The sequence below is a fragment of the Gallus gallus genome, chromosome 1 (genome assembly GCF_016699485.2).
Source record: "Gallus gallus isolate bGalGal1 chromosome 1, bGalGal1.mat.broiler.GRCg7b, whole genome shotgun sequence".
In the NCBI taxonomy this organism is placed as follows: domain Eukaryota; kingdom Metazoa; phylum Chordata; class Aves; order Galliformes; family Phasianidae; genus Gallus; species Gallus gallus.
This window is the reverse complement of record NC_052532.1, coordinates 162,101,610-162,119,761: the sequence shown is the minus strand read 5'-3', so window position 1 is coordinate 162,119,761 and position 18,152 is coordinate 162,101,610. Positions and strand designations below refer to the sequence as shown.

Sequence of the window (18,152 nt, the reverse complement as noted above, 5' to 3'; positions counted from 1 at the left end):
CTCGATTAGTGGTAGATAGAACCTTTGTATTATGCCTCTTCACTGTATTTTCCAGAAATTTAAAATCTTGGAAGAAAATTCCTTTCAAATACAGAAGCATTCTGCATGAGCCGATCAAATCTTTTAAAATTGTGTTCAAGTAGTAAACATGAACATATTTTCCAGAGCATATATAAAAAAAATAGGTTTGAGATCTATCTTTTGGCAGCTTATTTTGTTGACCAAAAATGAATTAGATTTCTGCAGTGAATAAAAATGGAGCATTGGTAGTGCTTTTTCCTCTTGCTTTACACACATTGATTTTCCTTGGATATGTTCTTGGATATCTTATGTAAGAGATTAGAGAGAAGGTTAGATGTTGAGCGAATTCTCTTATGTGCGGCTGTAAGGCATTTAAAGGAAAAATAATAAAAATAATCCCTGTGGGATAAATGCCTTTCTTATTGTTACTAATTTAACAGTAAGTAATAGTAGTTTACTAAGAACTGTGAAAGGATTGAATTGCTTCTTTTAAAATGATATTGCTGGTGTGTAGTGAGTATTTGCTTAGCAGGAGTTTTATAATTCTTTTAGTTTGGCGTGCATGTAGCCAGTACACTGTAGTGTATTGAAGCGTGGTATTTTTTCATTAGAAAAAATGGTTCTAGTAGCACATATATTTCAGTTTATAACACATAAATGGAGACTATAAAGCTAAATACAGTCCACTTTGTAGAATTTCTCCCCTCTTAACTAAAGATAAAAAGTTTTCATAAATGTCATAAGAAGAAAAATGTAGTTCTTCATGAAGTCATAAAGACTTCATGCTCAGTTGCCAAAAAATATGACATATATTGTGACATTTCTTGTTTTTTAATATTTTTTTGTGTGTTCTCTGAATGATCAGTGTGCAATTTGGTGTGCTTTATCTGAGTCATGCTTTTCTGAAAAACAAAACCCACAAAAACCACATTCTGATTACCGTTTTTGAAGAGTTGAGAACATTCTTCAGGGTTTCTTAATAAAAAACTCCTTTTTTCATTCGGGAGAAATAATAATAAATATAATTGTACTTACTGTTATTTGGAAGTCACCAGGCTTTAAACTAGTGGGTTAGTTTCATTTAGGCAGTTTTTATTTTCCTTTCTGAATGTGTCCATCCCATAGGAGCATGTCTCTGTTCTTATGCCAGACTTTAATTTATCTTGCAGACTGCCCTTCGAATGGACTTTCCAAGAAATACCTAAGCTTATGCTAAATTGCAGGTGATTTTTCTCTCTCAGAAATCTTAGATTTCTTCACCAAGTTTGAGAAAACCTATGCAGTCTGAATTCAAACACTTTTTAGAAAATCATTTACTGAAAATGCTACTATTCTGCCATTATTATGCCTCTGTTGTCACTGAAAATTAACTCATCTAAATTTTTAAATATTACTAACATTAATCTCCTTTCAAGCTGGAATATTGCCATCTCCATTCAAACTGAGATGACACGAGTGTTCAGTATTTGCAATCTCAGAGATTTTACAGAATCTTACCGTGATTATACTTAACACTTCAAATTCTTTCTTCATGTGTATCCAAGTGTTTGCAGAAAATGGTGTATATATTACTAGTAGCTTTTTCATTTTTTTTTGGTCCTGTAAGTTTGTCAGTGGTTTATGGGCTGGTTCAGCTCAGTTCTGTGACTAGCAGGGCAGAGGGATTTCGGAAAATCCATGCTTCCAGAAAAGGGTAGCAGGGACCCCAAAATAAATTAAAAAACAGCCACAATGATCTGAGGAGAAACAAATTGATTTACTAAATACGGTATCTGAATGGAAGATAACATACTATAATACAGTATAATTAGAATTCAAGCAAATAAATCAAATATAATGAGAGAGTATCTGAAAGCTGTAGGCCTTACAGTAGTGCTGAGGCGATGAGTGCAGTCGGGAGAGTGCAGTCGGGACGAGCAACAGGGAGGAGAGCTGAGGGAAAAAGGGATATCCGGTAACCTTGCCAGGGGTTATATCTCCTCCTTGACCACAAAGCCCCCTGAGGTATGTAGTTCTTCTTCTCTTCTGGACAGGTGCCCAGAACTGGAGCATTAACTCTTTAACTCCCAGTGCACTACATGATGTTATGATGTGGAATACCAGTAACCAAAAACCATAAAACCATGACATTCCTCCCCTTATTCTACATCACTACATCATGTGTAATATATACAAACAAAGCATAATTAACAAGCAATAAACACACGCACATACAAACATGGAATTACTGACTGCACTCCCCCAGCATCAAATTCCCTTGTTGGTACACACTGAACATCCCCATTTTCCTGCATCACCCACCGAGTGCACCCAGGTCCCTGGGCAAAAACAGTTCCACATAGAAGCTTACCCTTCCTAGAAGCTGGAAAGACCCAAACCGCTTTTCCCAATATGTTCTTTACATGTACTACAGGGACCTTATCTCCCTTGACAGTATGTAGGGAGCTGGCAGGACCATCACGAGTGTTGACCAACCAGGTGGCTTCTGCCAAACGCTTCTCCCTGTGCTTAAATCCTCCACCACCCATTGCTTTCAACATGGTTTTTAACAACCCATTATATTGTTCAATTTTACCAGAAGCTGGTGCATGATAGGGGATATGATAAATCCACTCAATGCCATGATCTTTGACCCAAGTATTTCATAGAATCATAGAATCACCAAGGTTGGAAAAGACCCACAGGATCATCCAGTCCAACCATCCTCCCATCGCCAATAGCTCTCACTAAACCCTCAACACAACGTCCAAACATTCCTTGAACATCTCCAGGGTCGGTGATTGCACCACCTCCCTGGGCAGCTCATTCCAGTGCCTGACCACCCTTTCAGAGAAGTAGTATTTCTTAATGTCCAACCTGAGCCTCCCTGGTGCAGCTTGAAGCCATTCCCTCTAGTCCTATCACTAGTTACACAAGAGAAGAGGCCAACCCCTAGCTAACTACAACCTCCCTTCAGGTAGTTATAGAGAGCAATGAGGTCTCCTCTGAGCCTCCTCTTCTCTAGACTGAACAATCCCAGCTCCTTCAGCCGCTCTTCATAAGGCCTGTGCTTCAGACCCCTCACCAGCCTTGCTGCCCTTCTTTGAACATGCTCCGGGGCCTCGATGTCTTTCTTGCAGTGAGGGGCCCAAAACTGGACACAGTACTTGAGGTGCAGCCTCACCAGTGCTGAGTACAGGGGGACAATTACTTCCCTGTTCCTGCTGGCAACACTCTTTGTGATGCAAGCCAGGATGCCATTGGTCTTCTTGGCCACCTAAGTATCCTGCTGGCTCATGTACAGTCGAGCATCAATCAATACCCTCAGGTCCATTTCCTCTACACAGTCGTCCAGCCACTCTGCCCCAAGCCAGTAGTGTTGCAAGAGAATTTTTGAAATGAGTCCCATTATCTGATTCAATTGTTTCTGGAGTGCCATGTCACCCTAGGATTTGTTTATCCAGACCTAATATGGTGTTTGAGGTGGTAGCATGGGGTACTGCATATGTTTCAAGCCAGCCTTTGGTTGCCTCCACCATGGTAAGCACGTAACACTTACTACTGTGAGATTGTGGCAAGGTGATATAATCAATCTGTCACATCTCCTCATATTTATACTTTTGCCACCGCCCTTCCTCCCAGAGAGGTTTCATCCTCTTGGCTTGTTTAATTGTGGCACACGTGTCACAGTCATGAATAACTTGTGCAATAGCATCCATAGTTAAGTCCATTCTTAGGTCTCCAGCCCATTTGTATGTTCTTTAGCTTGTGATATCTCTTCTGCTAGTGACATTCCAAACTTTTTGCCTTCAGGCCAGTCCATGATCACCTCTAGAATTCCTGGATGGCTGAGATTCCCCATCTGAGCTCGTTGCGTAATCAATGCAATCCACTTGCTTTAAGTGGCATCAGTAGCACGATGCGTAGAGGGAACCTTTCCCTTGAGCATCCAGTTTAGCACTGGCAGTTGAGGTGCTAGAAGGAGCTGCGTTTCAGCCCCGATTACTCAGGAAGCAGCCCAAACGCCCTCATACGGAACTAAGATCTCCTTTTCAGCTGGAATGTGGCACTCTTCAAATCCTCTGTCTGCTTGACTCCAGAATCCCAGGGGTCAGCGTTGGGTCTCTCCAGAGGCTCTTTGCCACAACCTCCAAGTGGGACCTTTCTCTCTAGCAGCAGTGTAGAGGATGTTCTTTACATCCTGTCCCAGAACTGGAGCATTAGCTCTTTAACTCCCAGTGCACTACACGATGTTATGATGTGGAATACCAGTAACCAAAAATTATAAAACCATGACAAAGTTACCAGTAGAGACGTGTATCTAATCCTTAGTATTAAAATGGTAATATTGGTAGAAGACACATTAGGGAAACTGCTAGAAACAAGTAAATACATAACATTGTATTGCCAAGACTAAGATAATAAGATTTCTTCATTGGTTTTTCTAGTAAACAGCTGTACCGTGGAGGGCCCAGGCAGGCAGGTTTTTCTCCGTTCATCTAGGACATCATACAACCTCCACTGAATAAAGAAGTTTGATTCTTCAGCCATATTTCTGACACATTGCTGTCTGATGTGGTCTCTAAAATGCCAGTTTTTTCTTTTTAGATGTTGAGAGACACTCTCTGATTATAAACAGAGGTTTTATATACAGTTGTACAATGAAGCATATGATCCAGCACATAGTTTCCTACCTGGGATGCCATATTTATCATCATCACAAGTGTTAGGTTTCTGTACTCTTCAGGCAGATATTAATTTCTTCTAAATGGTTCAGTGTCTACAAAGAAAAAAACAGAAAGCAATTTTTCTGAACTGGGATAATTTTTTTTTTTTTGAAGTCTTTGCAGCATCATTTTTTATTCTAAAATAGTTTATTTGATCTAGAGAGAAAAATGGTGTCACAGAGAGCATTGATTTACTTTTCTTTGTGCATCTTTCCATGCTTTAGTGTTTCTAATTCTGTCTGAAATCTCAGTACTACTCATTGTTGAGAACTTCTAAAATCACTTCTGAATCTGCAGTTACCAAGCTAGGTATTTCTGTTTGTGAATGGATGCATGGACAGGTAGCAATAAGACAAGGAAAACAGTTTTAAACTAAAAGAAGGGGGGTCTTGAGGCACTGGAACAGATTGCTGAGAGAAGTTGTGGATGCTCCATCTGTGGAGGTGTTCAAGGCCAAGTAGAATGGTGCCCTATGCAGCCTGATCTACAGGGTGGCAACCCTGTCTATGGCAGAGATTGGACCTAGATGGTTTTTAAGATCCTTTCCTACCATGCCATTCTGTGATACTACAAACCAAAGTTGCTCAATTTGTTGTCATTGCTTTTTAAGTTTCCTCTAATTTACTTTAGACCAAGCAGAAAAATATATATGAGTTAAAATAGTTATCTATTTGCTTAGTTATTTAACACACACAAAGAATTTAAATTACGGTGTGTTAGTCTTTTGTACCATGCTATCTTGTGGGCTTTTTTACTTCTCATTTTTTCAGTTATTGAACTATTTTTTTTTTTTACTTCTAAGTAACTAGTGCTGTCAAAAGTATGGGTTAGACTCTTGCATGAACTACTAATTCCTTAATTGTTAAACATAATATTTTGTTATTTAAGTGAAATGCAAAGAATTCTAAAAAAAATAAACACCAAAACATAACAAACCAAGAAGAACCACAACAGTTTAATACCACAGATTTATGTATTATTTATTTTTAGCTGTGAATGGTTGGTGCCACCTTTTGAAAATATTTGTGTTGAAATTAAGTAGCTTCAGTTTGGGTTGTACAGAGAGGCCTGCTGACTGTGAGAGATAACAGAAATAGTTGACAAAATTTCTGGAAGCTGTCTTCCCTTGTTTGCCCTTAAATTATTTCTGCTACTGAACACAATGATTTTTCTATTAATCTTCTTGTTTTTCTTTGGTTAGGAGGAACAGTTCATCCATCTTTGCCAGATTAAATAATATGTAAACACAGGAACTTTCAGAGAACAAAAGAGTATCAAGAGCTCTTACTAAATTAAGGAAGAATATAACATTGCTGAGGACCAGGCATGTTTTCGTGCTGTACCTCTCTTTGGTTCTTAGAGTGAGAACAAGCTGATGCTTCTATCTTCTCAAAATCCAAAGTCACAAAAAACATGCAGATACCTACACCTTTAAAAGATTCAAGAAAAGATGAAATTTAACAACTGCTGTTTTTTTAATTATTAGGTAGGAGAGTTGGTGATAAACATAATGATACTTTTGATTGCAGCATTGACCCAAGCCCAAATACCTTCAGTTTCAGATTGTGCAGAATTGCTTCTTCAGTCTTCCAAATGGACATGCTGAGCTTCTGGTGCATGTTTCATGCTCTTGCTGTTAAAATGAGTCTCCTGAGCAACAAATTACAAAAACAACGAGATCACAGAAAAAGCAAGTGTGAGGTGGCACATCTAGGTAGTCTTTTAAAAAGAACTTTGGAGGTGGGAGCAAGTCACAGGCTGTAGTCTCTGTTTCTTGCAGCAACAGTTAGGCTTTGACTGAAATACAAATTTAAATGTTCAGCTTGGATTTAAAGGAGGTGAAATAATTCTATTCCAAGGTTAATTGCTTCAACAATTAATGACCAGCATTAAAAAAAAAAGGTCTTTAATTTCTAGACTGATTTTTCTACACTCAGTTTCTAACTGTTGCATAATAAGCCTTTCTTGCTATGCAGAGAGCTATCAAAATTTGCTTTCCTAATAGATATTTATAAAATGTAATTATCTGTATGTTATCCATCAGCGATATTAGCTGTGTGAATTGCACTTTAGTAGTATCTGATTAAAAACTGCTTTCCCAGACTGCTTTTTCACTTTTCTGAGCAAACTCATTTATCATTTTCTTCTTCAGATATTGTCTGTAATTATGGATACTTTCGTAGTGGTTTGAATGGTGCTGTATAACATTGCTGTCCTGTGAACTCTTGCCTCCCCTTACACCAGATACCAGCATCCCACCTAACTTACTGGTTAGGTAAAACAGGTTACTGTTTTGTTCCTGGATGCAGGAATACTTGTTGTCTGCAGAGGTGCATGACAAAAGGATGTGCTGACCAAATAGAAAGGTTTATAAACGTTTCCTTGGCAGAGTTTTTCTTGCTCTTGTGTTATTCTTAACTGTCTGCCCAGAGATCATTCCCCTTGTCATTAATTTTGAAATGGAATTCAATGGTATCAATAACAGCCTCTTCTGTCATGAGTGTCATGTTTTAGCTCATTTGTTTCTTGTGCTTGTTCCTCTTAGATTCATCTCGATGAAATGTTTCATAAAAAGTTAAAACATTTCACATTTGCCTAAAAATAAAATAAAAAAATCCACAATAAGTTCCACAGAACTACATGATCTTCTCCCATCCCACAGTGCAATAGAAAATTTACTCCTTCTCATTAAGTGCAGGATAATTTTGTTCCACTTACCATCAGTTAGAATTCTGACTGAATATTTTAAAGGTTGCACTTGAATAGTTCCTGCTATGGCTCATTGATCACAGTTTTCAGAATTCTGGAATTTTTTTGCTATTCCCATTAGCTCTAGTTCATTTTATCAATTCTACCTCTTGCCCTTATGTTAATGCTGAACAGCTGTTAGCAACTTATTTTTACTGAATTAAAATTTTCAGATGACAACTATTCCTTTTTTCTCCTCGTTTTCCTGCCTCTTCCTTTCTTCACATCAGAATTCTATTTGTCTGTCTTAAATGATTGTTACTCATTTAATAATATCTAATTTAAGTACCACCAAGACAAGTGTGTATGTTTCTATCAACCAGTAATTGCAGTTCGAATGTCTGCTAAACCTCAACAGTCAGTTTCATTTATTTATCTCAGAAGTAAATGCTACTTGCTTTTCTGAATAATACTCTCTTTATCATTTAGGATCTGATCCACTATTTCTATATTGTATATATAATCATTATTTTTTTCTCTTTATAGAACCAAAATTGCAATTTCAACCACCACATCAAGTACAGCCCAAAGTTATGAATACAGAACAGAATGGCATCAAAGAGAATCATTCAAGGCATATTTCTCGCAATGACATGAGACAACCAAGGAATGAGAAGCCCCCTCGTTTTCAAAGAGATATTCAGAATTCAAGGCAGGCTTTGGAAAGTGGGGGATTACCAAGAAACAGAGGTCCTGAAAGACACAACTCTTTAGAACATTGGACAGATGAGAAAATTAAAAGTGACAGACATTATCCTAGAAATGACAGGCCAAAGGATTTGGGTTATCCCATAGCTGCTCACCAGAGTGATATTTCCTTTAAAAAAAGGGATAATAATATGCAAAACAGAATAGGAAAAGGGGTGTCTTTCACAGAATTCAAGGAGAACTCTGCTGCTCAAGATGCTACAGACAACAATAACCAGAAACGTGGGAAAAGGGAAAATCAAGTACACAATTCTGAAAATTTTTGCGATAGGAAAGCACGTACAATAAGTAATGAAACCTTTATGGTAAAAAGTGAGCAACATTTTGGTGTGAATAATGATTACCAAAACCCTTGTAGAACTGATAATTTTAATTCTATTCCGAATGGAGATACTGAACATCATCAGAAAGGACGACGAGTAGGGCCTATCAAATTGTCAGGACCTACTGTGATTCCATCTTATGATGACAAAATTTTGTACTACAACACTGGACCCAAAAGGAGATCTGGGCCCATCAAACCAGAGAAAATAATGGAACCATCGATTCATGCAGAGTATGGAAAAACCTGGAGACCTGGGGATGAATGTTTTGCTCTTTATTGGGAAGACAACAAGGTATGCGTTTGCCAAATATTGAGTAATTCAAATTAAAATTTTGATGCTTTCTTATATACTTGAGAGAGATTTAGCACACCAGCACAAAGATAAAGGGCTTTGTTCATAGATTTATACTGTGCTTTGTGGCTGGCTTCTTGTTCTACTGTTTTTTTGTTGCTGTTGTTTTTTGTTTGTTTGTTTGTTTGTTTTAAAAGGAGATACGTAGATTGTATTAATTTCTTGAAAGTACATGACTCAGATCATCTTGACAGTGTCCGTTTCCCTCATATGGGATAACTAGGTTCCTGACTGAAACATATTTCATGTAAGTGTTTAAAATTTGAAGGAATTAAATGCGTCTAGGTGCCCTTGTTACTTTCTAAGGAATAAGACCAGGATGCTCTATTATCCAGAGTAGTCTAACTATAGATGTGTAATACCTTTTACTAGAATAAGACATAGCGTAGCCTTCACTAGTACAAGAGAAGACCAGAGTCTGCAGGGATGGGACAGTTAAAAACAGATTCTTCTCTTATTTCAGTCATTGCAAAAAGATTGCTTTTTACTATTAATAGTAGTCTTTTAGCTGAAGAAGTTGTGGAACAAACAAAGTATGGTGCACGACAGTTCTGTTTTACTGATTTTTTCAAAGCTTAAATACTTCCTCTTCCAATTAATAAGATTTCTTTTATGACAAGAGACTTTCCTTTGATCCTTTGCTTTAGGCAAAAAAAAAAAAAAAAAGATGATTTTGTTATCTTCTGTTTAGGTATTCTGTGTGCACTTCTAGTTGTTTCTTTGGGTTTTTGAACCTTTCTGGTGACCTTAAATATTACTGTTCTTTGAATAGGCTTTATTCCCACTGTTTCTGTCATTTTTTTCTTTGCTATTTAAGTTTATGCTATTAAAGTTTTTTATTTCCTTGTTCCCTTTTTTTTTTCTTTTTTTTTTTTTACAGGATGTAGATACTGTTAGCTCAGCAGTGTCACTTTATTTCTCTCTTTTATTTGACTCAGATATGTCATGCAAAATTTTTGATAGCAGTAACATGTAGTGAGTTGGTGCTTAAATATGAATATATATCTTGGATGGAAGGATTCATTTGAAATATAATGGCATATTAAGGAATTATTTCCTGTCTTGAGAAGCGCTATGTGTCACTATGAGATATGTTGTTGAAATACTAAAAAGCATGAAACTTGCAAAATAAGCAGATATGACACTGCTGCCTGGAAAGTATTCAATGTGTTTTGATGATGGTTGTTTTCTTTTAAATAGTTACAACAAATGCTGCTGCTCGCATCTAGGATAATTTTAAAATAGAATGATAAAATATAGTATTTAGTTTTAATCATGTTAGGTGAAAATGATTTCTTTGTGTTCTGTAAGAAAGATATCTTCAAAAACAGTTGATTTCTTTGCATAAATGACAAAAAGAGAGTGCTGAAAAGAGGAAGAATTTTTGAAGGATTATATTTTAGTAAGTGGTAAAAGTTACATATTATATGTGTGCAAGTAAGTGCCTATCAGACATATATTTAAACAGTAATAATAATTAAAAGAAAGTCTTGCATTAGTATTTCTTATATACAACATCGTTTGTGTTAATGATTAATTTGTCTTTGAAAACAGATCTTTTAAATGTTCAGTCTAATGTCCTAAGTAGCATATATTTTCAGTGAGTATTCTAAATACATACAGCCACAACCTTTCAGTCATGGGACTGAAGTTTAATATACAATTATCTGCTACAAATTTAACTGAAAATTTAATGCTGACCAAGAACAAGAATGGGGAGGAGAGTAAAAATGAAGACATTGTTTTCAAGCTGTTTTTGGCACATCAGGTAGTATTTTATGACCTTTGAAAATTTCTCTTTTAAGTTCTACCGTGCAGAAGTTGAAGCTCTCCATTCTTCTGGAATGACTGCAGTTGTTAAATTCTCTGACTATGGAAATTATGAAGAGGTGCTTCTCAGCAACATCAGGCCTATTCATGCAGACACCTGGGTATGTGATAGCAACTTGTATACAAAGATATAAATTACATAGTCTGTAACAAACTGTACCACTGTAACTTGGCAAATGAATGCCTACTCCTGCAAAGAGTGGTAGTTGAACATGTAGAAAAATAGTTAAGAAATGACTCTTTTAGTTATCTATATGAATCTGCTTAATGATCCTAAATGTATTATCATGTAGTGTTCTTTATATGTAATAAATTTAAATTGTATTGTTTTGAAATGAATACTTTAATTGACCTTTCAGCTAAACGGCTTTATGCATTTTTTTCTCTCCAAAAGTTGAACTTACTTTATTAAACACAGATTATTATTGTTTTATTTCATGTACATTGCATTTTCTTCTGTAAAGGTTAGTAAGCAATCTTTTTAATATATATCCTGAGGGCTTATACTGCGTGTGAATGTATGACTAAACAAATACATCTGTTTGAATAATTTTATTTTGTATCGTGATTTTATTTTTTTCAACTAATTCTTTGGTGAATATTAAGGGGGAGGTTTATGCCTTGAAGTCTGCATTACAAGATTTAGAATGTATTAGCCTTATGGTAGCTGAATTTCAAGGAGCTTTATTTTTGAATATCATGGAAGTAGAATGTTGCTTTCTACAACAATGATGTTAGCCACCTGTGTTAGCCCTCTGCGCTCACTGACCAATAACCTGATCAGGGCCAAATGACTGCAGACACACACCAATATGATGAGCAGCAAAATGGCGTTTATTCACTACTAAACACAGCTTATATACATTTTAACCTACATAACCGTGCTGTCATGTCCCACCCTGATTGGTTCACACCAGATAACATTGTGCCGTATTTGGTCATTTCCACATTCTTTTCTCATCCTTCTTCTCCTGTTTTCTCCGCATCAAGGTCAGCACGATAGCACTGTCTCTCTATGCTTAGGGAGAGGCCTGTCCCGTACATCCCATGCCCCCGCAAGACGCCTACTACAACAGTAGAAGTACATTTTGGTTTAAAAAACAAGCAAAAGAAACAGGATTGCAGTCACTTGCTGTTTACTCATGATAGAAAGATGCACAAAAAGTATACGTATTTGTGCTTTGATTCCTTAATGACGAGCTGACAGTGTTTTTTTTTTGTTTTCTTACCTCTGGGTCATATAGCCATGTTAGTACTGCTGCAGAGGCTGTTAACAGTCAACTACTGTTTTCTGCCAGTGGTCTTTTAATTTATTTTGTTGCTTGTAACTCTCAGATGCCCTTATGGCCTCTGAGATGGCCTTTTTGTACTTAGAAGAGTCTCTGAAGCACTTCTGAGGTGATTCATGGCAGCCCATGGAAATTAACATTTTCTTTTTATCCCACTAGTTGAATTGCAGTGGTACAGTGTTTCCTACTGTATGATCTTATTTTGATCTTATTTCTAGGTTGTTAATAAACCTTCTCTTCACATAGATGCAGAATCACACACAATTCTTGAGGTTGGAAGGAACCTTTGGAGGTCATGTGGTCAAATCAGATGCTCAACAATAGAAACCTAAAGCAGGTTGCCCAGGACCATGTTCAAATGAATATTTCCAAGGAGAGAGACTGTGCAACCCTTCTAGACCAACATGTGCCTGTGCTTTTCAACCCATACAGGGAAGTGTTTTCTAATGCTCGGAGCCTACCACATTTCAGTTTGTGCCCACTGCCTCTTGTCCTGGCACTAGGCATCACTGAAAAGAGCCTGGCTCTGTCCTTATTGCACCCTACCTTCAAGTACCTGTATATATACACTGATTAGCTCTCCCCGAAGCCTCTTCTTATTGAGGCTGAACAGGCCCAGTTCTCTCAGCCTCTCCTCACAGGAGAGGTACTCCTGTCCCATCATCAACTTCATGGTCCTGAGCTGGAGTCTCTCTTGTACTGAGGAGCCCAGAACTGGATGCAGCACTCCAGGTGTTGCCTTACCAGTGCTAAATAGAGGGGAAAAATCACTTTCTTGCTGCTGGTAATACCTTGCTTAATGCAGCACAAGAACTTGGCCTGGTGTTAAGACTAAGTTGATCTGATAGTGAGGTGCCAATGTGAAGCAGTGGCCTTTCTTCCTCTTACTGCCAGTATTTAATCAACTGTTCCTTTTGTTCTCTCTCCCTTCCATGTTGGATCATCAGTCTCATAGCCACAGGATGAGCTGAAACAGACTGAATGCTTTCTCCTCAGCCTTATTTTTATTTTAGAGTTTCTTAAAGCTCACACAGGGTGGTGGGAGAATGTATGGAGAGAAGATTCTGCCACTGAAATAACATAATGATAACGTAATGCTGCATCTTGATCTAGTCATCAAGGCTTTTTCAGTTGTTACTCAGGAGAAATAAAGTCTTTCAGTCTATTTAGAAATAAGGGATATCTTTCTCAAGGTTTTTTCTCTGTCAAGAGAGCTTAGATTAATAGTTTAGAGTCAGACAACAAAGTGTAGATCATTAAAGTTATGTGACAAAAATGTCAACCATCATCTTAACAGTAAACAGTAAGCAGAAGTTTTGTGTTTTCTTTCTGACTTCCTTTCTGCTTTGTTGCTTAAAGTTCCTTGCACCTACAGGAATTTTGTAGGGGAAAGCTAGTTAGAATATTACTCATCCCTTTTATGTTTTTAGGTGTTATGTGTAGTTTTCATTCTGTGCTTGCAATTTTTGATCACGTGATATTCAAGATTGTCTTCTAAGCTGAACACGGTTGGTAATTTTTCTGTGTGTTGGTATTCATGTTAATGTCTTGAAACTAGACAGCACACACAAATGCAAAACAGTTCTCGTGCTGCTCAATAACTACGTAAATCTTATGACAAAGAATTAACTTCATGATATTTCCTCTTTACAAGAGAACAAAACAAAGTTTAAACTGAATTCACTAATTAATTTTCTTTGGTGAACATTGTCAGCAACAATGACCTTGTTCCAATCTTTTTTTTTTTTTTCCCCTCCCTCTTTAAGAAGCATTATGCTGAGTTTTATTTCAGTACTTTCAGGTGACTGCAGTGAGCTAAGTCCTTCTTAGCCGTTTGTATTGAAGACCTGTTGTTATTAATGTAGAAATACATAGTGTGTGACTTCTGATGTCCTAATTTTCCAAAGCTTTTTTTTTTTTTTGTAATAAATTGTTGACAATAAGGAAAGCATTAGTGAGTTGACTTAAAAGCATGTATTTAGTCTCAGTTTTAGCTTCTTCTTTACTGTTTTCTCCAAGATACTTTTTAGAACTCATATAGAATTGAGTTTTTATCTAACAAATTTAAGCTGTTGAAATTTGTCCACTGGATAGGAGGAAAAAAAAAAACGCTCAACAAGTCAAATGAAAAAGCAGCCAAAACATCACAATGACATTTTAAGAAAATATTTAACCACCTGACACCTGGGCTTCTGGTATACTTTTGGCAACCTTTACATAATTAATGATCAACAATCTTTTTAGTAATTTTAGTAGGAAATTAATATAACTTCCTCTTTATTTATAGATGGTTAACATTCTGCTCTACTCACACTGACTATAACATTGAGATGGACTACATTATTGCAAGAATACACATTCTTCTTATTTTTTTTTTTCTTTTCCCTTGAATGTAGGGTCAGGTTGCCTGACATTACCAGGATAACAATGAGTTTTCCACTCTAACAGAAGACGTATTACTAGGTGATTTTAAGACTCCTTGATAATTATTTGTATACTGTCTGTCACCCCGTTTGCTGAGTCCTTACAAGTTTTCAGTCCCTTTGCCAGCTAATGTGCTGCTATTTATCTTCCTGACTGCTGGAAGAATAGAAAGTAAATAGGTATTTTTCATAAGATAAATCAAAAAGTTAGTGGGTTTTTTTTTTCAATAATAATGTTCAGTAGCCATATAAATACATGTAAGAACATTAAAACCGTTATTTTTACTTAGTGCTTGCAAAATGAATCTGAGACATGCAATTCAAAAATATTTTCAACAATAAAGTTATGTTTGGATTCCACTGTTTTAGAGTTTTTTACTGCCTTGTGTGTAACACTGCAACACTTTATTCTTCTACTTCCCTCAATGTAGTAGGAGTCATTTAATGAAAATAATATAATCCCAACAACAAAATTCACCAAAAAGCCATAGTAGAAATAAGAACTACGTATTTTTCTTTTTTTCTTCTTTGTGGTTTTTTTTTTTTTTTTTTTTTACTTATAAAAGATGTAAGATTATAATAACAACTGAAAAGCACTAAAAACAACATTAAGGCTATTCCTGACTTACTTAAATAATCTGTTCAGTGGAAAAAAAAATAAACTCAAGATAATACTTTTAAACTAAAGTCTTAATTTTATTCTCTCACTTGTAGGATTTTTTTCCTCAGTGAATTTACAAAAAATATATAGCCTAAGTGCTTACGTTGTGACTTTTTTTTCTCAAACCAAGTCCTTGCTTTTCCTTTTGCAGAGCCGTGTTCCTCCATTTGATAGGCCATCTTCCTCTATTTATACTGTGATTACACTTCTTTTATCATTTTCTATGGTTGTATGAAGGAAATAAAGATTGCAGTTTTCCCCTACTATGTATATTATGGCCTTATTCTGACTGTTCTCAAAAGAAGCTAGAGCTGGATTTATAGTTTTTCACTTAAAAATGGTAATTGTAAAGTGAAGTCTGTAGTTTAGCTTAATTTCTCTTCCTGAAACTTGCACCATGTTTCTGCTTAAAGACATAAAAAGGCAAAATGAATTATATATAATATAAATAATTTATGATTTATTTATTTAAATTATAATAAAATTATTTGTATGTAAATAAAACTGAAAGTATATATAATTCCAGTTATTCTGCAATCTGTTATTCTGTGGAGGCTTTGCAATTCACCCGTTTTGGACCCTTCAATAAGGAAGGCATTGAGGAAACAAAATAGCAGGGAGTCTTGATCTACCAATCGTTCATTTTGGCAGACATTTTATCTTTTATTTTTATATTTTTATTTTATTGTTATGTTGAGTCCTTAAATTTCATAATGTTGTTTATTGTAGCTCACAGAGCTGCATTTTTAAAGGTATTGAATTCTCATAAATCAAACAGTAATTTCAGACCTTCTCATACCCATCCCCCATTTCAGGTAAGTGAAGAAGTAAGGTTATATCAGCATTATGAAGGTGTTGGAAGCCTTCATCTAGCCATGTTAAAAATACTAAATGGTAAAGGGTTACAGCTATGTGTTTAAGATAGAGAAGACTTCTGCTGTTTTATGGAATTTTTGAATCCATTCTAGTTTCTTGATTAATATCAGTGAAATATTTATTTTAAGAACTAGGTGCCATTTGCTGTGGCTCTGAGGTCTGAACAGTCTTAGCATCACACTATAATTTTTTATTTTATTTTATTTTATTTATTTATTAGTTTTGAGTCAAGCAGGAAGTTTTTCTATGTAAGTAATTAAGTAAAAGTAGTAGGTAAATGTCTCGGTTGGATCCCTTATCTAGCTTCTGTCCTCATTGACTACTGTGAAAATGAGGACATTAAAAGAGAATTGTACCAACTAATTCTAAGATTACTGTGGAGAAATTGCCCATAGTAGTAGCAGAACAAGTTAATATTTCTGGTTGTTTGGCTTCTGTTCTGCAAGAAAATTGCTATAATCATTTTCCAGGTTGTAATTACTTATAGACTGTGGAGACTCTATTTTTGAGTATTTTGGACTACTCTTTATCCGAGTTGTGGTGTTGCTTATTTATAAATTCTTTTCTATCTAAAAAGTTATTAACTTGGTTTTCACAAAAGTTTTTTCTTATCTCCTTTACTAAAGCATTTTAGATTTAGTTTTTTGTTTTGTAGTGATATGCCTGATGATGATGCCTGATTACAAATATGTAATACATGGACTTCAGTTTCCATTACCCTTTTAGACTGAGACAGAACTTAGTAAACCTTAGGCTTCTTTTAAGTTTTTGGGTTTTTTTTTTACTTTCATACATAGAATTTTGTATTAAATTCAAAGACAAGCATTATGGAAAACATTTGTCGTGATGAATCAATAGTATTTTTCCTTAGCACCTCTGCCCACTGAGAAACTAGATCATTTTTCAGACTTTAGTTTCCTGTGTATGTGTTGGAATACAGATGGATGTTTACAACTTAGGTTAATTTTTCCCTTGAAAGTTACAGGCCCACAGCTGAAATGTAATAACGGATGTTTAAAGGTGATTAAGGAAGCTCAGTTTAGTTTTTAATAAACTAAAAGCAGGCAAATTTCAGTTGAGAGGAGATAATTTGCACTAAGTGGGCATAAAACAATGGCTTTCCATTTTTTGTCTGTATCATTAGGAAATGTTTATCAGACACTGCAGAATGTTTTTGTCTTTTAGTCAAGTGTTTTGTATTCATTAGACTGTAAAATGTTGCAAATTGTTAGCTGTACAAATCAGATTAAGGATGCTATTGTAAAAAGTTAGGATTGATAAAATAGGATACTTATCATACTTTTCTGCCGTTTTAACCTCATGCTGTTAAGTGTAGTTTCATACATTGATGTTTTGGAGACCATGCCATGTGGGCTCCTTTGGTTGTTTATTTTGAGAGACTGTTCCTCACTAACACTGTCCTTTAATGTGACTTGTGTTGTGGAATATCATGTCTTGACCTATTTTAAGTAATGTACTTATTCTTTTATGTGAGAATTTTTTTTTATATTTTCATTCTATGAGTTTCTCTTTATTGAGTTTTTTGAGGTTGAACACAAGTTTTTCCTATTTAGGCACTTTTGTTCCTCTTGAAGTATGTAAAAGAGGTTAGTTGTGTAAAAATGTCTGGGTGGTACTTGCCATCTTTCTTTCTGTTCTGATTTCCCTGCCTCTTTCACTTTTCATTGTTCCAAGTTTATCCACTTTTAAATATTAACTGAAGGTATTTAAAGAGGAAAATAAAGAAGCTATATATCAATATAGTTATTCTTCACTGACTGCTCTCTAGGAAAGAGAGATGTAGTAGCAATGTCTTGATACTGCAGAATATATCAACCCTAATTTGTACTGGAACGTGTATATATGACTGTAGATCATACTCCCTCACATTGCATAGTATAACAATCCTAATTTATACTGGAACTTATGTATATGACTGTAGATCGTATTCCCTCACATTGTGTAGGGCATGCATTGAATTGAAGCATTATACTTGCAGTGAAGTAACAACCATATACAGACATGGTTATTGTCTGAGATGTTTGTTTTTTCCTCCTTGTTTAATGACTTGCAAGCATTACCAGTAGTATCTTTTAAATAAGAATCTTCCATAAGGTAACAAGTGCATGTTGAGTGCAAAAGCTGTTGTTTACAGAATAAGTCATTTTCCCCTCCCTCATAATTTTAAAATAACGGATTTTAATTAAATAGTG

At 35.7% G+C, this 18,152-nt stretch overlaps 1 protein-coding gene across 5 annotated transcripts in view; it reads left to right on the top strand.

Moving 5' to 3' along the window:
* Positions 1-18,152, top strand: part of TDRD3 (tudor domain containing 3) — a 104,379-nt gene that overhangs the window by 70,996 nt on the left and 15,231 nt on the right. For all 5 annotated transcript variants that reach the window (NM_001030822.2, NM_001397209.1, XM_046941378.1 and 2 more), the window contains exons 11-12: positions 7,962-8,800; positions 10,666-10,791. In NM_001030822.2, the coding sequence (NP_001025993.2) occupies positions 7,962-8,800; positions 10,666-10,791 (965 nt within the window). The remainder of the gene's footprint in view (positions 1-7,961; positions 8,801-10,665; positions 10,792-18,152) is intronic.